The sequence below is a fragment of the Macaca thibetana genome, chromosome 20 (assembly GCF_024542745.1).
Source record: "Macaca thibetana thibetana isolate TM-01 chromosome 20, ASM2454274v1, whole genome shotgun sequence".
Taxonomy (NCBI): domain Eukaryota; kingdom Metazoa; phylum Chordata; class Mammalia; order Primates; family Cercopithecidae; genus Macaca; species Macaca thibetana.
The window spans coordinates 34183275-34201224 of record NC_065597.1 but is presented as its reverse complement, the minus strand read 5'-3'; the positions used below and the strand labels follow the sequence as shown (position 1 = coordinate 34201224).

At 55.9% G+C, this 17950-nt stretch overlaps 3 protein-coding genes across 52 annotated transcripts in view; 2 read left to right on the top strand and 1 right to left on the bottom strand.

Moving 5' to 3' along the window:
- Positions 1 to 14971, top strand: part of ADGRG1 (adhesion G protein-coupled receptor G1) — a 45666-nt gene extending 30695 nt beyond the window's left edge. Inside the window, exons 12-14 of the mRNA XM_050773177.1 lie at positions 10710 to 10818; positions 11638 to 11906; positions 13394 to 14971. Of these exons, the coding sequence (XP_050629134.1) occupies positions 10710 to 10818; positions 11638 to 11906; positions 13394 to 13524 (509 nt within the window). The 3' untranslated portion in view covers positions 13525 to 14971. The remainder of the gene's footprint in view (positions 1 to 10709; positions 10819 to 11637; positions 11907 to 13393) is intronic.
- The window catches only part of CIAPIN1 (cytokine induced apoptosis inhibitor 1), a 321083-nt gene that overhangs the window by 234099 nt on the left and 69034 nt on the right, over positions 1 to 17950 (bottom strand). The window lies entirely within an intron of this gene.
- LOC126943872 (uncharacterized) lies at positions 47 to 10715 on the top strand. Of its 50 annotated transcripts, none has more exons than XM_050773053.1 (10): positions 48 to 649; positions 681 to 711; positions 966 to 994; positions 5083 to 5177; positions 6732 to 6766; positions 9298 to 9328; positions 9650 to 9678; positions 9770 to 9800; positions 10023 to 10111; positions 10199 to 10715. In XM_050773053.1, the coding sequence occupies exons 1-10, from the start codon at positions 417 to 419 to the stop codon at positions 10478 to 10480; spliced, it is 885 nt and encodes a 294-aa protein (XP_050629010.1). In that variant the 5' UTR covers positions 48 to 416; the 3' UTR covers positions 10481 to 10715. The 50 variants fall into 50 exon arrangements, 49 of the variants coding, with proteins under 49 accessions (XP_050629011.1, XP_050629010.1, XP_050629005.1 ...); XM_050773048.1 differs by having other exon boundaries at positions 9770 to 9864; positions 10054 to 10111; XM_050773055.1 differs by having other exon boundaries at positions 49 to 649; positions 9770 to 9829; positions 10054 to 10111; positions 10230 to 10715.

Here is a 17950-nt window from a genome sequence, read left to right as displayed (position 1 = left end):
TGCCTCAGACCTGCCTCTCCCACTTGGCTCTGGTAAAACCCAGGCACCTGGTTCTGCCTCTCCACCTATCTCTCTGATTTCCCTCCCGGCCTCCTTCACTCATCCTCAGGTGTCCTTCACCTTGGCTGGGTCACGGTCCCCTTTAGGAAGAAGTGGTGAGCCCTGTCCCCAAGAAACACTTCCAAATTCTCCACATCACTCACTGCATTGCAAAGGGGATTTATGAGCAGGGCCACTGTGTGTGAATGTGCAGGCTGTGCACTGCTCAAAGGCACCCAGTTCAGAGATCAGTGGGGCTGAAATCCAGTCCCGCTCCACTCATTTAATTAATTCAGGCTGGCAGTGGCCCTGCCTCGGGATCCCCCTGGACCTTGGGTAACAGATTCCCTGCGGCTTTGGCATTTTGTTCGTGGCCAATGACTGTTCAATTCACCTGTGGCTCAGCCCCCTTTTATCAGACCTACAGCCCAGGGGATCATGATGCCACAAGTCTTTTTGGACGTTGCACAGACCCCCAACCTCTGCATGCCCCTGACTCCAGCTTGCTGCTCTCTGTGGGTTTGTCATTGGACCCCTTCTTTGTCCATTCCCCCATTTGCATGAAATTCCTTTGGAGGTGTCTGTGTGTGGGGACACTGTGTTTGGAGGTGTCTGTGTGGGGACACTGTGTGTGTTTGGAGGTGTCTGTGTGGGGACACTGTGTTTGGAGGTGTCTGTGTGTGGGGACACTGTGTTTGGGAGGTGTCACTGTGTGGGGACACTGTGTGTGTTTGGAGGTGTCTCACTGTGTGTGGGGGTGTCTGTGTGGGGACACTGTGTGTGTTTGGAGGTGTCTGTGTGTGAGGACACTGTGTGTTTGGAGGTGTCTGTCTGTGTGGGGACACTGTGTGGAGGTGGGTGGGGACTGTGTGTTTTGGAGGTGTCTGTGTGAGGTGTCTGTGTGGGGACACTGTGTGTGTTTGGAGGTGTCTGTGTGGGGACACTGTGTTTGGAGGTGTCTGTGTGTGGGGGGACACTGTGTGTGTTTGGAGGTGTGTCTGTGTGGTGGACACTGTGTGTGTTTGGAGGTGTCTGTGTGGGGACACTGTGTGTGTTTGGAGGTGTGTGGGGACACTGTGTGTGTTTGGAGGTGTCTGTGTGGGGACACTGTGTGTGGGGGACACTGTGTGTGGTGTCTGTGTGGAGGACACTGTGTGGAGGTGTGGGGACACTGTGTGTGTTTGGGTGTCACTGTGTGTGTTTGGAGGTGTCTGTGTGGGGACACTGTGTGTGTGTCTGTGTGACACTGTGTCTGTGGAGGTGTGTCTGGGGGACACTGTGTGTTTTGGAGGTGTCTGTGTGGGGACACTGTGTGTTTGGGTGTGTGTGGGGACACTGTGTGGGGACACACTGTGTGTGTTTGGAGGTGTCTGTGTGTGGGACACTGTGTTTGTTTGGAGGTGTCTGTGTGGGGACACTGTGTGTGTTTGGAGGTGTCTGTGTGGGGACACTGTGTGAGGTGTCTGTGTGTTTGGGAGGTGTCTGTGTGGGGACACTGTGTGTGTTTGGAGGTGTCTGTGTGGGGACACTGTGTGTGGAGGTGTTGGAGGGACACTGTCTTTGGAGGTGTGTGGGGGACACTGTGTGTGTTTGGAGGTGTCTGTGTGGGGACACTGTGTGTGGTGTCTGTGGGGGACTGTGTGTGTTTTGGAGGTGTCTGTGTGTGTTTGGAGGTGTCTGTGTGGACACTGTGTGTGTGTTGTTTTTGGAGGTGTCTGTCTGTGTGGGGACACTGTGTGTGTGTGTTTGAGGTGTCTGTGTGGGGACACTGTGTGTGTTTGGAGGTGTCTGTGTGGGGACACTGTGTGTGTGTGTGTTTGGAGGTGTCTGTGTGGGGACACTGTGTGTGTTTGGAGGTGTTGGTGTGGGACACTGGTGTGTTTGTGTCTGTGGGGGACACTGTGTGTGTTTGGAGGTGTCTGTGTGGGGACACTGTGTGTGTTTGGAGGTGTCTGTGTGGGGACACTGTGTGTGTCTGTGTGGGGACACTGTGTGTGTTTGGAGGTGTCTGTGTGGGGACACTGTGTGTGTTTGGAGGTGTGTGTGAGGACACTGTGTGGGGACACACTGTGTGTTTTGGAGGTGTGTGGGGACACTGTGTGTGTTTGGAGGTCTCTGTGTGGGGACACTGTGTGTGTTTGGAGGTGTGTCTGTGTGGGGACACTGTGTGTGTTTGGAGGTGTCACACTGTGTGTGTTGTGGACACTGTGTGTGTTTGTGTCTGTGTGGGGGACACTGTGTGTGTTTGGAGGTGTCTGTGTGAGGACACTGTGTGTGTTTGGAGGTGTCTGTGTGGGGACACTGTGTGTGTTTGGAGGTGTCTGTGTGGGGACACTGTGTGTGTTTGGAGGTGTCTGTGTGGGGACACTGTGTGTGTTTGGAGGTGTCTGTGTGGGGACACTGTGTTTGGAGGTGTCTGTGTGGGGACACTGTGTGTGTTTGGAGGTGTCTGTGTGGGGACACTGTGTTTGGAGGTGTCTGTGTGGGGACACTGTGTGTGTTTTTGGAGGTGTCTGTGTGGGGACACTGTGTGTGTGTCTGTGGAGGTGTTTGTGTCTGTGTGGGGACACTGTGTGTGTTTGGAGGTGTCTGTGTGTGGGGACACTGTGTGTGTGTTTGGAGGTGTCTGTGTGGGGACACTGTGTGTGTTTGGAGGTGTCTGTGTGGGGACACTGTGTGTGTTTGGAGGTGTCTGTGTGGGGACACTGTGTGTGTTTGGAGGTGTCTGTGTGGGGACACTGTGTGTGTTGGAGGTGTCTGTGTGTGGTGTTTGGAGGTGTCTGTGTGGGGACACTGTGTGTGTTTGGAGGTGTCTGTGTGTGTTTGGAGGTGTCTGTGTGGGGACACTGTGTGTTGGAGGTGTCTGTGTGTGTGTTTGGAGGTGTCTGTGTGGGACACTGTGTTGGAGGTGTGTCTGGGGGACACTGTGTGTGTTTGGAGGTGTCTGTGTGGGGACACTGTGTTTTGGAGTGTCTGTGTGGGGAAACTGTGTGTGTTTGGAGGTGTCTGTGTGTGGGGACACTGTGTGTGTTTGGAGGTGTCTGTGTGTGTGTTTGGGGGGGACACTGTGTGTGTTTGGAGGTGTCTGTGTGTGTGGTGTTTGGAGGTGTCTGTGTGGGGACACTGTGTGTGTTTGGAGGTGTCTGTGTGGGGACACTGTGTGTGTTTGGAGGTGTCTGTGTGGGGACACTGTGTGTGTTTGGAGGTGTCTGTGTGGGGACACTGTGTGTGTTTGGAGGTGTCTGACACTGTGTGTGTCTGTGTGGGGACACTGTGTGTGTTTGGAGGTGTCTGTGTGGGGGACACTGTGTTTTTGGAGGTGTCTGTGTGTGTGTGTGTTTGGAGGTGTCTGTGTGGGGACACTGTGTGTGTTTGGAGGTGTCTGTGTGGGGACACTGGGTGTGTTTGGACACACTGTGTGTGTGTTGGAGGTGTCTGTGTGGGGACACTGTGTGTGTTTGGAGGTGTCTGTGTGGGGACACTGTGTGTGTTTGGAGGTGTCTGTGTGGGGACACTGTGTGTGTTTGGAGGTGTCTGTGTGGGGACACTGTGTTTGGAGGTGTCTGTGTGTGGGACACTGTGTGTGTTTGGAGGTGTCTGTGTGTGGGGACACTGTGTGTGTTTGGAGGTGTCTGTGTGGGGACACTGTGTGTTTGGAGGTGTCTGTGTGGGGACACTGTGTGTTTGGAGGTGTCTGTGTGTGGGACACTGTGTGTGTTTTGGAGGTGTCTGTGTGGGGACACTGTGTTTGGAGGTGTCTGTGTGTGTGTGTTTTGGAGGTGTCTGTGTGGGGACACTGTGTGTGTTTGGAGGTGTCTGTGTGGGGACACTGGTGTGTTTGACACACTGTGTGTGTTTGGAGGTGTCTGTGTGAGGACACTGTGTGTGTGTTTGGAGGTGTCTGTGTGGGGACACTGTGTGTGTTTGGAGGTGTCTGTGTGGGGACACTGTGTGTGTGGGGACACTGTGTGTGTTTGAGGTGTCTGTGTGGGGACACTGTGTGTGTTTGGAGGTGTCTGTGTGTGGGGACACTGTGTGTGTGTCTGTGTGGGGACACTGTGTGTGTTTGGGTGTCTGTCTGTGTGGGGGACACACTGTGTGTTTGTTGTGTGGGGACACTGTGTGTGTTTGGAGGTGTCTGTGTGGGGACACTGTGTGTGTTTTGGAGGTGTCTGTGTGGGGACACTGTGTGTGTTTGGAGGTGTCTGTGTGGGGACACTGTGGAGGTGTCTGTGTGGGGACACTGTGTGTGTTTGTGTGTTGTCTGTGTGGGGACACTGTGTGTGTTTGGAGGTGTCTGTGTGGGGACACTGTGTGTGTTTGGAGGTGTCTGTGTGGGGACACTGTGTGTGTTTGGAGGTGTCTGTGTGTGTGTGTTTGGAGGTGTCTGTGTGGGGACACTGTGTGTGTTTGGAGGTCTGTCACTGTGTGTGGGAGGTGTCTGTGTGGGGACACTGTGTGTGGAGGTGTCTGTGTGGGGACACTGTGTGTGTGTGGTGTCTGTGTGGGGACACTGTGTGTGTTTGGAGGTGTCTGTGTGGGGACACTGTGTGTGTGTTGGAGGTGTGTGTGTGTCTGTGGGGGACACTGTGTGTTTGTGTTGTGTGGAGGTGTGTCTGTGTGGGGACACTGTGTGTGTTTGGAGGTGTCTGTGTGGGGACACTGTGTGTTTTGGAGGTGACACTGTGTGTGTTGTGGACACTGTGTGTGGGAGGTGTCTGTGTGGGGACACTGTGTGTGTGGAGGTGTCTGTGTGGGGACACTGTGTGTGTTTGGAGGTGTCTGTGTGGGGACACTGTGTGTGTTTGGAGGTGTCTGTGTGGGGACACTGTGTGTGTTTGGTCTGTGGAGGTGTCTGTGTGTGTGGGGACTACTGTGTGTGTTTGGACTGTGTGTGTTTGGAGGTGTCTGTGTGGGGGACACTGTGTGTGTTTGGAGGTGTCTGTGTCTGTGTGGGGACACTGTGTGTGTTTGGAGGTGTCTGTGTGGGGACACTGTGTGTGTTTGGAGGTGTCTGTGTGGGGACACTGTGTGTGTTTGGAGGTGTCTGTGTGTGGGGACACTGTGTTTGGAGGTGTCTGTGTGGGGACACTGTGTTTGGAGGTGTCTCTGTGTGGGGACACTGTGTGTGTTTGGAGGTGTCTGTGTGTGTTTGTGGAGGTGTCTGTGTGTGGGGGACACTGTGTGTGTTTGGAGGTGTCTGTGTGGGGACACTGTGTGTTGTTTGGAGGTGTCTGTGTGGGGACACTGTGTGTTTGGAGGTGTCTGTGTGGGGACACTGTGTGGAGGTGTGTGTGTGGGGGACACTGTGTGTGTTTGGAGGTGTCTGTGTGGGGACACTGTGTGTGTGTTTGAGAGGTGTCTGTGTGGGGACACTGTGTGTGTTTGGAGGGGACACTGTGTGTGTTTGGAGTGTCTGTGTGGGGACACTGTGTGTGTTTGGAGGTGTCTGTGTGTGGGGACACTGTGTGTGTTTGGAGGTGTCTGTGTGGGGACACTGTGTGTGTTTGGAGGTGTCTGTGTGTGGGAGGTGTCACTGTGTGTGTTTGGAGGTGGAGGTGTGTGTTTGGAGGTGTCTGTGTGGGGACACTGTGTGTGTTTGGAGGTGTCTGTGTGTGGGAGGTGTCACTGTGTGTGTTTGGAGGTGTCTGTGTGGGGACACTGTGTGTGGAGGTTTGTGTGGGGACACTGTGTGTGTTTGGTCTGTGTGGGGACACTGTGTGTGTTTGGAGGTGTCTGTGTGGGGACACTGTGTGTGTTTGGAGGTGTCTGTGTGGGGACACTGTGTGTGTTTGGAGGTGTCTGTGTGGGGACACTGTGTGTGTTTGGAGGTGTCTGTGTGTGGACACTGTGTGTTTGTGTTGGAGGTGTCTTTGTGTGTCTGGGACACTGTGTGTTTTGGAGGTGTCTGTGTGGGGACACTGTGTGTGTTTGGAGGTGTCTGTGTGAGGACACTGTGTGTGTTTGGAGGTGTCTGTGTGTGTGGGGACACTGTGTGTGTTTGGAGGTGTCTGTGTGTGGGACACTGTGTTTGGAGGTGTCTGTGTGGGGACACTGTGTGTGTTTGGAGGTGTCTGTGTGGGGACACTGTGTGTGTTTGGAGGTGTCTGTGTGTGGGACACTGTGTGTGTTTGGAGGTGTCTGTGTGGGGACACTGTGTGTGTTTGGAGTGTGTGTTTGTGTGTGGACACTGTGTGTGTTTGGAGGTGTCTGTGTGGGGACACTGTGTGTGTTTGGAGGTGTCTGTGTGGGGACACTGTGTTTGGAGGTGTCTGTGTGGGGACACTTGTGTGTTTGGAGGTGTCTGTGTGTGGGGACACACTGTGTGTGTTTGGAGGTCTGTGTGGGGACTGTGTGGGGTGTCTGTGTGGGGACACTGTGTGTGTTTGGAGGTGTCTGTGTGGGGACACTGTGTGTGTTTGGAGGTGTCTGTGTGGGGACACTGTGTGGGGTGTCTGTGTGGGGACACTGTGTGTGTTTGGAGGTGTGTCTGTGTGGGGACACTGTGTGTTTGGAGGTGTCTGTGTGGGGGGACACTGTGTGGAGGTGTTTGGTTTGGAGGTGTCTGTGTGGGGACACTGTGTGTGTTTGGAGGTGTCTGTGTGGGGACACTGTGTGTGTTTGGAGGTGTCTGTGTGGGGACACTGTGTGTGTTGTTTGGAGGTGTCTGTGTGGGGACACTGTGTGTGGAGGTGTCTCTGTGTGGGGACACTGTGTGTGTTTGGAGGTGTCTGTGTGGGGACACTGTGTGTGTTTGGAGGTGTCTGTGTCTGTGGGGGGGACACTGTGTGTGTTTGGAGGTGTCTGTGTGGGGACACTGTGTGTTTGGAGGTGTCTGTGTTTTTGGAGGTGGTGTGGGTGTGTGTGTGGGGGGGACACTGTGTGTGTGTTGTGTGGGAGGTGTCTGTGTGGGGACACTGTGTGTGTTTGGAGGTGTCTGTGTGTGTGTGTGTTTGGAGGTGTCACTGTGTGTGTGTGTGTTTGGAGGTGTCTGTGTGGGGACACTGTGTGTTTGGAGGTGTCTGTGTGAGTGTGTGTTTGGAGGTGTCTGTGTGGGGACACTGGAGGTGTCTGTGTGGGGGACACTTTGTGTTTGGAGGTGTCTGTGTGGGGACACTGTGTGTGTGGGGGACACTGTGTGTGTTGGAGGTGTCTGTGTGGGGACACTGTGTGTGTTTGGAGGTGTCTTGTGGGGGTGTCACTGTGTGTGTTTGGAGGTGTCTGTGTGGGGACACTGTGTGTCTGTGTGGGGACACTGTGTGTGTTTGGAGGTGTCTGTGTGGGGACACTGTGTGTGTTTGGAGGTGTCTGTGTGGGGACACTGTGTGTGTTTGGAGGTGTCTGTGTGTGGAGGTGTCTGTGTGGGGACACTGTGTTTGGAGGTGTCTGTGGGGACACTGTGTGTGTTTGAGGTGTGTGTGTGTGTTTGGAGGTGTCTGTGTGTGTGTTTTGGAGGTGTCTGTGTGGGGACACTGTGTGTGTTTGGAGGTGTCTGTGTGGGGACACTGTGTGTGTTTGGAGGTGTCTGTGTGTGGGACACTGTGTGTGTTTGGAGGTGTCTGTGTGTGGGACACTGTGTGTGTTTGGAGGTGTCTGTGTGGGGACACTGTGTGTGGGGACACTGTGTGTGTTTGGAGGTGTGTGTGTGTGGTCTGGACACACTGTGTGTGTTTGGAGGTGTCTGTGTGTGTGGTGGTGTGGGGACACTGTGTGTGTTTGGACTGTGTGTGTGTTGGAGGTGTCTGTGTGGGGACACTGTGTGTTTGTTTGGAGGTGTCTGTGTGTGGGGACACTGTGTGTGTTTGGAGGTGTCTGTGTGTGGGGACACTGTGTGTGTTTGGAGGTGTCTGTGTGGGGACACTGTGTGTGTTTGGAGGTGTCTGTGTGGGGACACTGTGTGTGTTTGGAGGTGTCTGTGTGTGGGGACACTGTGTGTTTGTGTTGTGTGGGGAGTGTCTGTGTGGGGACACTGTGTGTGTTTGGAGGTGTCTGTGTGGGGACACTGTGTGTGTTTGGAGGTGTCTGTGTGGGGACACTGTGTGTGTTTGGAGGTGTCTGTGTGGGGACACTGTGTGTGTTTGGAGGTGTCTGTGTGGGGACACTGTGTGTGTTTGGAGGTGTCTGTGTGGGGACACTGTGTGTGTTTGGAGGTGTCTGTGTGGGGGACACTGTGTGTGGGACACTGTGTGGGGACACTGTGTGTTTTGGAGGTGTCTGTGTGGGGACACTGTGTGTGTTTGGAGGTGTCTGTGTGGGGACACTGTGTGTGTTTGGAGTGTCTGTGTGGGGACACTGTGTGTGTTTGGAGGTGTCTGTGTGGGGACTGTGTGTGGGGTGGGGACACTGTGTGTGTTTGGAGGTGTCTGTGTGGGGGGACACTGTGTGTGTTTGAGGTGTCTGTGTGTGGGGACACTGTGTGTGTTTGGAGGTGTCTGTGGAGGTGTGTCTGTGTGGGTGGGGACACTGTGTGTGTTTGGAGGTGTCTGTGTTTGGGTGTGGGGACACTGTGTGTTTTGGAGGTGTCTGTGTGGGGACACTGTGTGTGTTTGGAGGTGTGTGTGTCTCTGTGTGGGGACACTGTGTGTGTTTGGACACTGTGTGTTTGGAGGTGTCTGTGTGGGGACACTGTGTGGGACACTGTGTGTGTTTGGAGGTGTCTGTGTTGTGTGTGGGTGTGGGGACACTGTGTTTGGAGGTGTCTGTGTGGGGACACTGTGTGTGTTTGTTTGGAGGTGTCTGTGTGGGGACACTGTGTGTGTTTGGAGGTGTGTGTTTTGGAGGTGTCTGTGTGGGGACACTGTGTGTGTTTGGAGGTGTCTGTGTGGGGACACTGTGTGTGTTTGGAGGTGTCTGTGTGTGGGGACACTGTGTGTGTTTGGAGGTGTCTGTGTGTGGGACACTGTGTGTTTGTGTCTGTGTGGGGACACTGTGTGTGTTTGGAGGTGTCTGTGTGGGGACACTGTGTGTGTTTGGAGGTGTCTGTGTGTGGGGACACTGTGTGTGTTTGGAGGTGTCTGTGTGGGGACACTGTGTGTGTTTGGAGGTGTCTGTGTGGGGACACTGTGTGTGTTTGTAAGTGTCTGTGTGTGGACACTGTGTTTTAGGTGTCTCTGTGTGGGGACACTGTGTGTGTTTGGAGGTGTCTGTGTGGGGACACTGTGTGTGTTTGGAGGTGTCTGTGTGGGGACACTGTGTGTGTTTGTCTGACACTGTGTGTGTTTGGAGGTGTCTGTGTGGGGACACTGTGTGTGTTTGGAGGTGTCTGTGTGGGGACACTGTGTTTGGAGGTGTCTGTGTGTGGGGACACTGTGTGTGTTTGGAGGTGTCTGTGTGTGGGGACACTGTGTGTGTTTGGAGGTGTCTCTGTGTGGGGACACTGTGTGTGTTTGGAGGTGTCTGTGTGTGGGGGACACTGTGTGTGTTTGGAGGTGTCTGTGTGGGGACACTGTGTGTGTTTGGAGGTGTCTGTGTGGGGACACTGTTTTGGAGGTGTCTGGAGGTGTCTGTGTGGGGGTTTGGAGGTGTCACTGTGTGTTGGGAGGTGTCTGTGTGGGGACACTGTGTGTGTGTTTGGAGGTGTCTGTGTGGGGGACACTGTGTGTGTTTGGAGGTGTCTGTGTGGGGACACTGTGTTTGGAGGTGTCTGTGTGTGGGACACTGTGTGTGTTTGGAGGTGTTTCACTGTGTGTGTTTGGAGGTGTCTGTGTGGGGACACTGTGTGTGTTTGGAGGTGTCTGTGTGTGGGGACACTGTGTTTGGAGGTGTCTGTGTGGGGACACTGTGTTTGGAGGTGTCTGTGTGTGGGGACACTGTGTGTGTTTGGAGGTGTCTGTGTGGGGACACTGTGTTTGGAGGACACTGTGTTTGGAGGTGTCTGTGTGGGGAACACTGTGTGTTTTGGAGGTGTCTGTGTGGGGACACTGTGTGTGTTTGGAGGTGTTGGTGGGTGTGTCTGTGTGTGGGGACACTGTGTGTGTTTGGAGGTGTCTCTGTGTGGGGACACTGTGTTTGGAGGTGTCTGTGTGGGGACACTGTGTTTGGAGGTGTCTGTGTGGGGACACTGTGTTTGGAGGTGTCTCTGTGTGGGGACACTGCTGTGTTTGGAGGTGTCTGTGTGTGTGGTGTTGGAGGTGTCTGTGTGGGAACACTGTGTTTGGAGGTGTCTCTGTGTGGGGACACTGTGTTTGGAGGTGTCTGTGTGGGGACACTGTGTTTGGAGGTTTCTCTGTGTGAGGACACTGTGTTTGGAGGTGGGCAGCCCGCTCGAGGGAGCTTCCAATCTCCACCTAATGGACGAGGTCAAGGCCCAGTGCAGACGTCCCCTGATGGCAGAATTCTTGCTGTCCCTTCTAAACTCTCTGCCCCTCCCATCTCCCCTGTGACATCCAGCCCTGCAGCAGAGACCCACAGGCCTTTCTCCCAGGGGCCCCCGGGGCGATGAAGGGCAGGGCTGAGGTTGGAGGAGATGGCTTCCCCTTATAGGAAACCCGAACTGGAAAGGTGAGGGGGAGGGTTCAAGCTTGGGGGAACTTCGCCACCAGATGGGGCTGTGTTGGCTTTGAGAGCCCACACTTCAGAGGGGCCCTCGCCCTCCAGACCCCCTGAGGCCAGCAGGGAAGGGGCAGGCCTCAGAGAGCGGGAAGTGGAGCAACATGCATTGCCACCCTCAGGCTTCCCCATCTTTCTGGTGACGCTGGTGGCCCTGGTGGATGTGGACAACTATGGCCCCATCATCCTGGCTGTGCATAGGACTCCAGAGAGCGTCATCTACCCTTCCATGTGAGTGGCTGTGTGCAATGGGGGCAGGAAGGTGGATCTCTGGGTACAGAGGCCAGAGTGCAGGCCAGGCTCAGGTCATGCTGGCCAGGAGACACCTGGGTTCCAGTCTGCTCAAGGAATTGGCCTGGCAGTGACCAGAGCACTGGTCTGAGTCATGGAGGGTGAGAAAAGGCCTGGATCCACCACTCACTCACGAGGTGACCTTGTGCAGGCCCTGGCCCTTCTCTGAGCCTCGGTTTCTTCGTGCATGAATGTGGGTATGGGTTGGAGCAGATGAGCCTCAACACATTCCTCAGCAGCACCTCTCTGTCTCCCCAGGCAGATGGGAAGACGGAGGCTCAGGGAGGGGAGAGATCCACTCTTGGCCACACTGAGGGCTGGTGTGCTGTTCAAAGGCAGGAGATGAGTGTGGTTGAAGTCCAGTCCTTCCCCACTCACCCGATTCACCCAGGCTGGCAGTGGCCCTGCCCGTGGATCCCCTGAACCCAGCCTGGAAGCCAGGGTTCCCGAGCTCCAGGCTGGGAAGGAATCCTTCCCATTGGCTCAGTGGTTTTGAAATTTTCAACTCTTCACATTGTGACCCAGTGATTTCTGCCTCACTTTTGTACTATCTGTATTATTACTTACTTGATATTTTCCTTTAAACAATCTGACTGGTTAACTTAAATGTATTTTTTAAATTACATCAACACTGTAAATAGAAAACAAGCAGTATTTGCTGTAAACAGTGGATAATCCTGAAAACAAACATGACAACCACAGCCCAGGAAATGCTGCCCCTGCTGGCTGCACACTGAGCCCTCCCGCCCTTGCCCGCAGGTGCTGGATCCGGGACTCCCTGGTTAGCTACATCACCAACCTGGGCCTCTTCAGCCTGGTGTTTCTGTTCAACATGGCCATGCTAGGCACCATGGTGGTGCAGATCCTGCGACTGCGCCCCCACACCCAAAAGTGGTCGCATGTGCTGACGCTGCTGGGCCTCAGCCTGGTCCTTGGCCTACCCTGGGCCTTGATCTTCTTCTCCTTTGCTTCTGGAACCTTCCAGCTTGTCGTCCTCTACCTTTTCAGCATCATCACCTCCTTCCAAGGTAAGGAGAAGACCCGTCCTTTGGCCCAGGCAGGGTGCCTACACATGGAGCACAGGGCAGGGAAGAGATCACCCAGGGAACCTGAAGGCTTCCCTTCTCTGGGCCTCAGTCATCCCATTCATAAAATGGGGACATTCAGGCCACGGTCAACAAGTCTTTATTGAGCACCTACTATGTGCAGGCCCTGTGCAAAGCCACAGGGCTATGGCTGAGCTGGTTGGGTGTGGGCCCTGTTCTCATGGAGCTCAGCTCTAGTGGGGAAGACTGAGCGTCAGCAGACAAGCATGTAGCCATCAAAGGTGGTCCCAGATAGTAGGGATGTTGTCATGAGGACGTGCTGCACAGAGCCTGGACTGGGGTGGGGGACCCCTAAGAAGGGTGGCCAGGGAGGCCTCTCTGGATAGGAGATGTGTGAAGACAAGAGAAGGATCTCGCCATGGAGAGATGGGGGGCCTCCCTACTCCAGGTGTGGTCCACGACCAGCAGCAGCAGCATCGTTGGGAGCTTGTTGGAAATGCGGCCTCTGGGCCACCCAGGCCCTGCTGCATCAGAATCTGCATTTTCACAAATGCCTATGGGGTCATGTGCATGTGACTGACTCAGGAGGCCTGGTCTAGGGGAAGGAAGCTCCAGGCAGAGGGAGAGGCAAGAGCGAAGATCCTGAGGTTGGAACCAGTTGTGTGTAGGAAGGACAGTGAGGCAGAGCGTGGCCAGAGGGCAGCAGGTCACGGGCGGAGGGGTGGGATCCCGGGGCGGGGTTGTGAGGGCCCTGGCTTGATGCCAACAGGGTCCATTCCTGTTCTTATATCTATGTGTGTACATTCAGGTGCACATACAGGCATGCACACCCCTCTGTTCCTGGCCGTGCAGAATGGGAGGGGGTTTATGGCCAGGCCCAGGGGCTCACATGGGGTACAAGGCCAGCCTCCCATATAAGGTCACCCTAGAATGGGAGCTGGGAGTTGGTGGTGGGGAGATGTTACCAAAATTTTGGTTATTTAACATTCAAGCCTTCTTTCCTGCCTATGAGATGAGGGGACTCAGGACTGTGAGTGAGGCGCGTACATTCACACAGACATTTACCGAGCTGTGAATACATCATAGTGCGGTTAATTTACAGGGTGCAAAATCACACAGTGCTTAAGTGAGTGGGCTCCAGAGCCTGTTCACCACGGTTTGAGCCCTGGCTCAGCCACATCCCCTTACCTGGGCCTCCTGGGCCTCAGTTTCTTTGTTTACAAAAGAGAATAGTGATGAATAGGACGGGCCTGCAGGAAGCTTGTGACAGTGAGAGGCCACACAGGGACTTAGCGTAGTGCCTGGCTCATAGGAGGTGCTCGCTGGGTCCCATGGGTGCCCGACAGCACGTGCTGGGCAAACACTGGTGGGGAGGTGGGGCAGACCCGAGTCACAGTGGCTGGGGAGGGAGGAGGACGGGTAGGGCAGGGCTCCCCCACCTGCTGACCCCGTGCCTTCGCTGCCCGCAGGCTTCCTCATCTTCCTCTGGTACTGGTCCATGCGGCTACAGGCCCGGGGTGGCCCCTCCCCTCTGAAGAGCAACTCAGACAGCGCCAGGCTCCCCATCAGCACGGGCAGCACCTCATCCAGCCGCATCTAGGCCTCCAGCCCACCTGCCCGTGTGAGGAAGCACAGATGCGGCCTCACTGCACACTGACTGTGGCCCCCGAGCCAGGCCCAGCCCCAGGCCAGTCAGCCAGACACTTGGGAAGGCCCAACGACCATGAGAGATGGGCTGTTGCCGTGGTGGACAGACTCCCGGGCTGGGCTTTTGAATTGGCCTTGGGGACTACTCGGCTCTCACTCAGCTCCCACAGGGCCCAGAAGCGCACCGCCATGCTGGCTAGGGGACTGTCCTCACCTCTGTCCTAACCCGGGTGGAGGCCTGGTCTCTCCTTACAACCCCTGGGTCCAGCCCTTGTTGCTGGGGGGCCAGGCCTTGGATCTTGAGGGTCTGGCACATCCTTAATCCTGTGCCCCTGCCTAGGACAGAAACATGGCTCCAGTTGCTCTGTCTCTCGTGGTCACCCTGAGGGTGCTCTGCATCCTCTGTCATTTTAACCTCAGGTGGCACCCAGGGCGAATGGGGCCCAGGGCAGACCTTCAGGGCCGGAGCCCTGGCGGAGGAGAGGCCCTTTGCCAGGAGCACAGCCGCAGCTCGCCTACCTCTGAGCCTAGGCCCCCTCCCGCCCTTAGCCTCCCAGTCCTCCCTCCATCTTCCCTGGGGTTCTCCTCCTCTCCCAGGGCCTCCTTGCTCCTTCATTCACAGCTTGGGGTCCCCAATTCCAATGCTATGTTTCGGGGAGTGGTTTCTAGGAGCTGCCTGGTGTCTGCTGTAAATGTTTGTCTACTGCACAAGCCTTGGCCTGCCCCGACCCAGGCTCAGGACAGATGCCTGGGCTGGGCTAGGTCCCTCTGTCCATCTGGGCCTTTGTATGAGCTGCATTGCCCTTGCGCACCCTGACCAAGCACATGCCTGAGAGGGGCCCTCAGCCTCTTCTGAAGCCCTCTTGTGGCAAGAACTGTGGACCATGCCAGTCCCATCTGGTTTCCATCCCAGCACTCCAAGGACTGAGACTGACCTCCTCTGGTGACACTGGCCTAGAGCCTGACACTCCTAAGGGATCCTCTCCAAGTCCCTGCAAATAGCTCCAGGCACCCTCAGCCGCCCATCATGGTTAATTCTGTCCAGCAAACACACACGGGTTGATCGCTGGCCTGTGCTAGGTGGCAGGGACACAGATGACCGACCTGGACACTCCCCCTGCCACCCCTCAGTCTGGTATGTGAAGCGTGCATGAAGCAAGAGCTCCTGGAGCTACAGGCACGGGGACAGGGAGCCATCATTCCTGGCTGGGAATCCTGGAAGACTTCCTGCAGGAGTCAGCGTTTAATCTTGACCTTCAAGATGGGAAGGATGTTCTTTTTACGTACCAATTCTTTTGTCTTTTGATATTGAAAAGAAGTACATGTTCATTGTAGAGAATTTGGAAACTGTAGAGAGAATCGAGAAAAATAAAAATCAGCTGTTGTTATCACCTAGCAAACTGGCGTAAGCGTTTTGGGTCATTTTCTTCTGAGCTTTTTACCAAGCTTCTATTAAAAGAGTCACTGATGCAAATACCTTGAGGCCAATCAGGAAACATGAAAGAGAGAAGAGGGCTGTGTGTGGAAAAGAAAAAAAAATCGACTGCTGGAAACCAGGGCAAAGGGGAAGATAAATGTCAACTTGGTGTCTGTGCTGGGGAGGCAATGGGGAGTGGTGGGGTCTGTGGCGAACTGGAGATTCCCAACCCTGTGCTGAGGGGGTGGCTGCTCATCAGCTCCAGCTGGTCACTGCATTGCAGGGATGAGGGCCCATGTAGCCAGATCACCTGCCTTTTATGAGAAATGGGAAATACAGAATGTGGTTTGAAATCCCCTGATTTTGGCGAATCCAAAACATCATCTGGCCAAAGAGATTACCGTCAAAAGCTGCCTGGTCCTGGGATTTATGCAACCAGTTTACTGACCACTCTGCAGCAGGTGGGCTGCAATAATTAAATCACTGGACTTCTCTCCCCTCCCTGCCTTTAACCTTGTTCCACCAAATCAATCTCTCCTCCCCCTCCTAAGGCCCAGGTTAGGCAGATCACACAGGTTCCCATCTTCCCTGTGGTGAGGGCAGTCGCAATGGATCATTGCCACTGTGTTCAGTGCAGCCAAAGTTCTCCCCAAGGCCCACAGCCCACTCTCTCCCTTCTGGAGGCTCCTCCCTCCTCCCCTGGCCACTCTAGGGGTACGCCCAGCAGGGGAAGAGGCTCGGGGTCTTGGATTGGACAGGGTGGGTGTGAGGCAGCCGGGCCTAGACTGGCAATGCCCTCTGAGGGGCGTGATTGTGGGATTTTGGGACCTGCAGGGACCAAGAATCCGTGTGCCCTGTGGCTCTCCCAACCCTCCCTCCACTCGCTCCACTGACCTCTGTCCCCACCTTTCTGCAGGTGGCGGGGGGGCTCCTCTTATGCCCCCAGCTCCAAAGGACAGAGGCCAAACCTTCCCAAGCCTCCCCTACCCCAGTGTCCGGACTGGGCAGCCCAGGGGGATCAGAGCCAGCTTCCCTCCTTATAGGCCTCTAGGTCTCCATGAGGGTGTCTCTCAGAGCCCCATGGCTGGGCTAGATCCTGGGTCGGGGGTTGAGGCAACTCCCCCATCCTCCAGAAGGGAGGGAAAGGACCCAGCCCCCTTCCTCCGCAATTCTCCCGCTTCTCATAGGCCCTGGACGGGGCACCAACAGCTCCGTGCTGATCCTTTCACCCTGATGGTTCTTATCATGCACTTTCCTGGGCTATGGGGCTTTGGACAGCGGGGCCGCCCTTTCTGCCAGCACGTGGCCAGGCCTGCATCTGGAAACATCCCTTTAACCTGGGAAATGGATTGGAGTAGCCGAGGGCTGAATGCTGGCTGGGTCTGGCTGGAGGACTTGAGGCCCCGCCCACTGGAGCCATTGGGAGAAGCCGGGGCAGGAGGTGGCAGGAAGGGACACTACGGTTTTGTTGGCCCTGGGATTGGGGGGGGTCTCAGGGTTCTGTGAGTGGCTCCAGGCTAGTCCTTGGTCCCCATGGGGCCTTTGAGGGAAGGGGTCATAGGAAAAGGTGGCCCTCCTTCCAGCCCTGCCTGACCTTCCCCTGCCCTCCCCCCAGGTGCCCTGAGCCTGCATTCCCAAGTGGGCTGGGTGCTCGGAGTTCCACTCTGCTCACCCCCAGGCCCTTCTTCACGCACGTGTACCTGTGAGCCTCTCTGAGGTCCCAGGCGCCAGGATGGCCCGGCACATCCAAGTCCACTGCCCCACCTCACCCTCACCTGCAGCTGGAAGGCAGGTCCGCAGATCTTCCCGGAGAAGGCTGGCTGGGTGTGGAGCAGTGGCAGGCCCAGCCATTTATCTGCCTTTGCAGCCCTCCCTGCAGGGGAAGGTTTTGGGGCTCAGGAAGCCCTGGACTCTGACCTGCTGCTCCATGCTGAATTCCCACCTGCTTCCACCCCATGAGTGACCCTGACATCCCCTCCCCACCCCTTCCCAGACCCAGAGGGCTCAGCAGGAGACACTGAGAGGGAGGAAGGGGAAATGGAGGCCAGCGGGGGCCGAGTGGCTCCCCAGTTCGATCCCAAGGCTAAGTAGGGCCAGTGCCAGCCCTGTGGGCCAGAGGGGGATGCCAGCAACCACACACCTTGGCGGGATGCCCTTCACCTTCCAATCTCCAAGTGGCCATGACCTCATCCACAGTGCATCTGTGGGGCCTCCAGAGTTGAAGCCCGAGTGGCTGGAGCCCCAATTCCTTCAGGCTGAAGCCCAGGCGTGTTTGCCACCCGCCCCCGCACCCGATCAGTGACCAGCTGGGGTGTGAAGACAACAATTTCACAGCTCTGATGATCAGAGGCGATGTCATGGCCACATCCACTGGCTGAGCGGCTCCGCCTGCGTTATCCATGAGTTCATCACACACCTCCGGGGGCTCAGGGTGACAGACAGTGCATGCAAGGTCACCCAGCCAGGAAGTGGCCAGGACGGATGTCAGTCCAGACCTGACCAGCCCCTGGGGCCCCACTCCTGTCTTCCCGCTCCCCTGCCTGTGGGACTGTCCTGTTATCCAGGCTGGTGGGGGAGGCTCAGGCCACAGGGTCAGCTCCTGCTCTCCTCCCACGCCTTCCAGCCTGGTTCAAGCCACAGGCTCCATCCGGGTCTTTGTCCTCATGCCCAGAGCCAGGCTCTGTGCCCAGCTTCTTGCAGGTCTCATCAAACTCTGACACAGCCTTAGGAGGCAGCCCCATTGCCATCTTCACTTTATGGAGGAGGAAACTGAGGCTCAGAGAGGCTCCCGGCTTGTGAGAGGAGGGGTCTGAGTACATGCGTCTGACTCCAAAGCCTGTGCTCATCACAGTTCCCAGGGGTCTGCTCTGAGCCAGGCCTGTGTGGCCACCCAGCTTCTAGCCCCATAGATCCACCCCAGTGGGGCCCTGGGGCACATACCTGGGTGGGCTCAGCAGCTCCC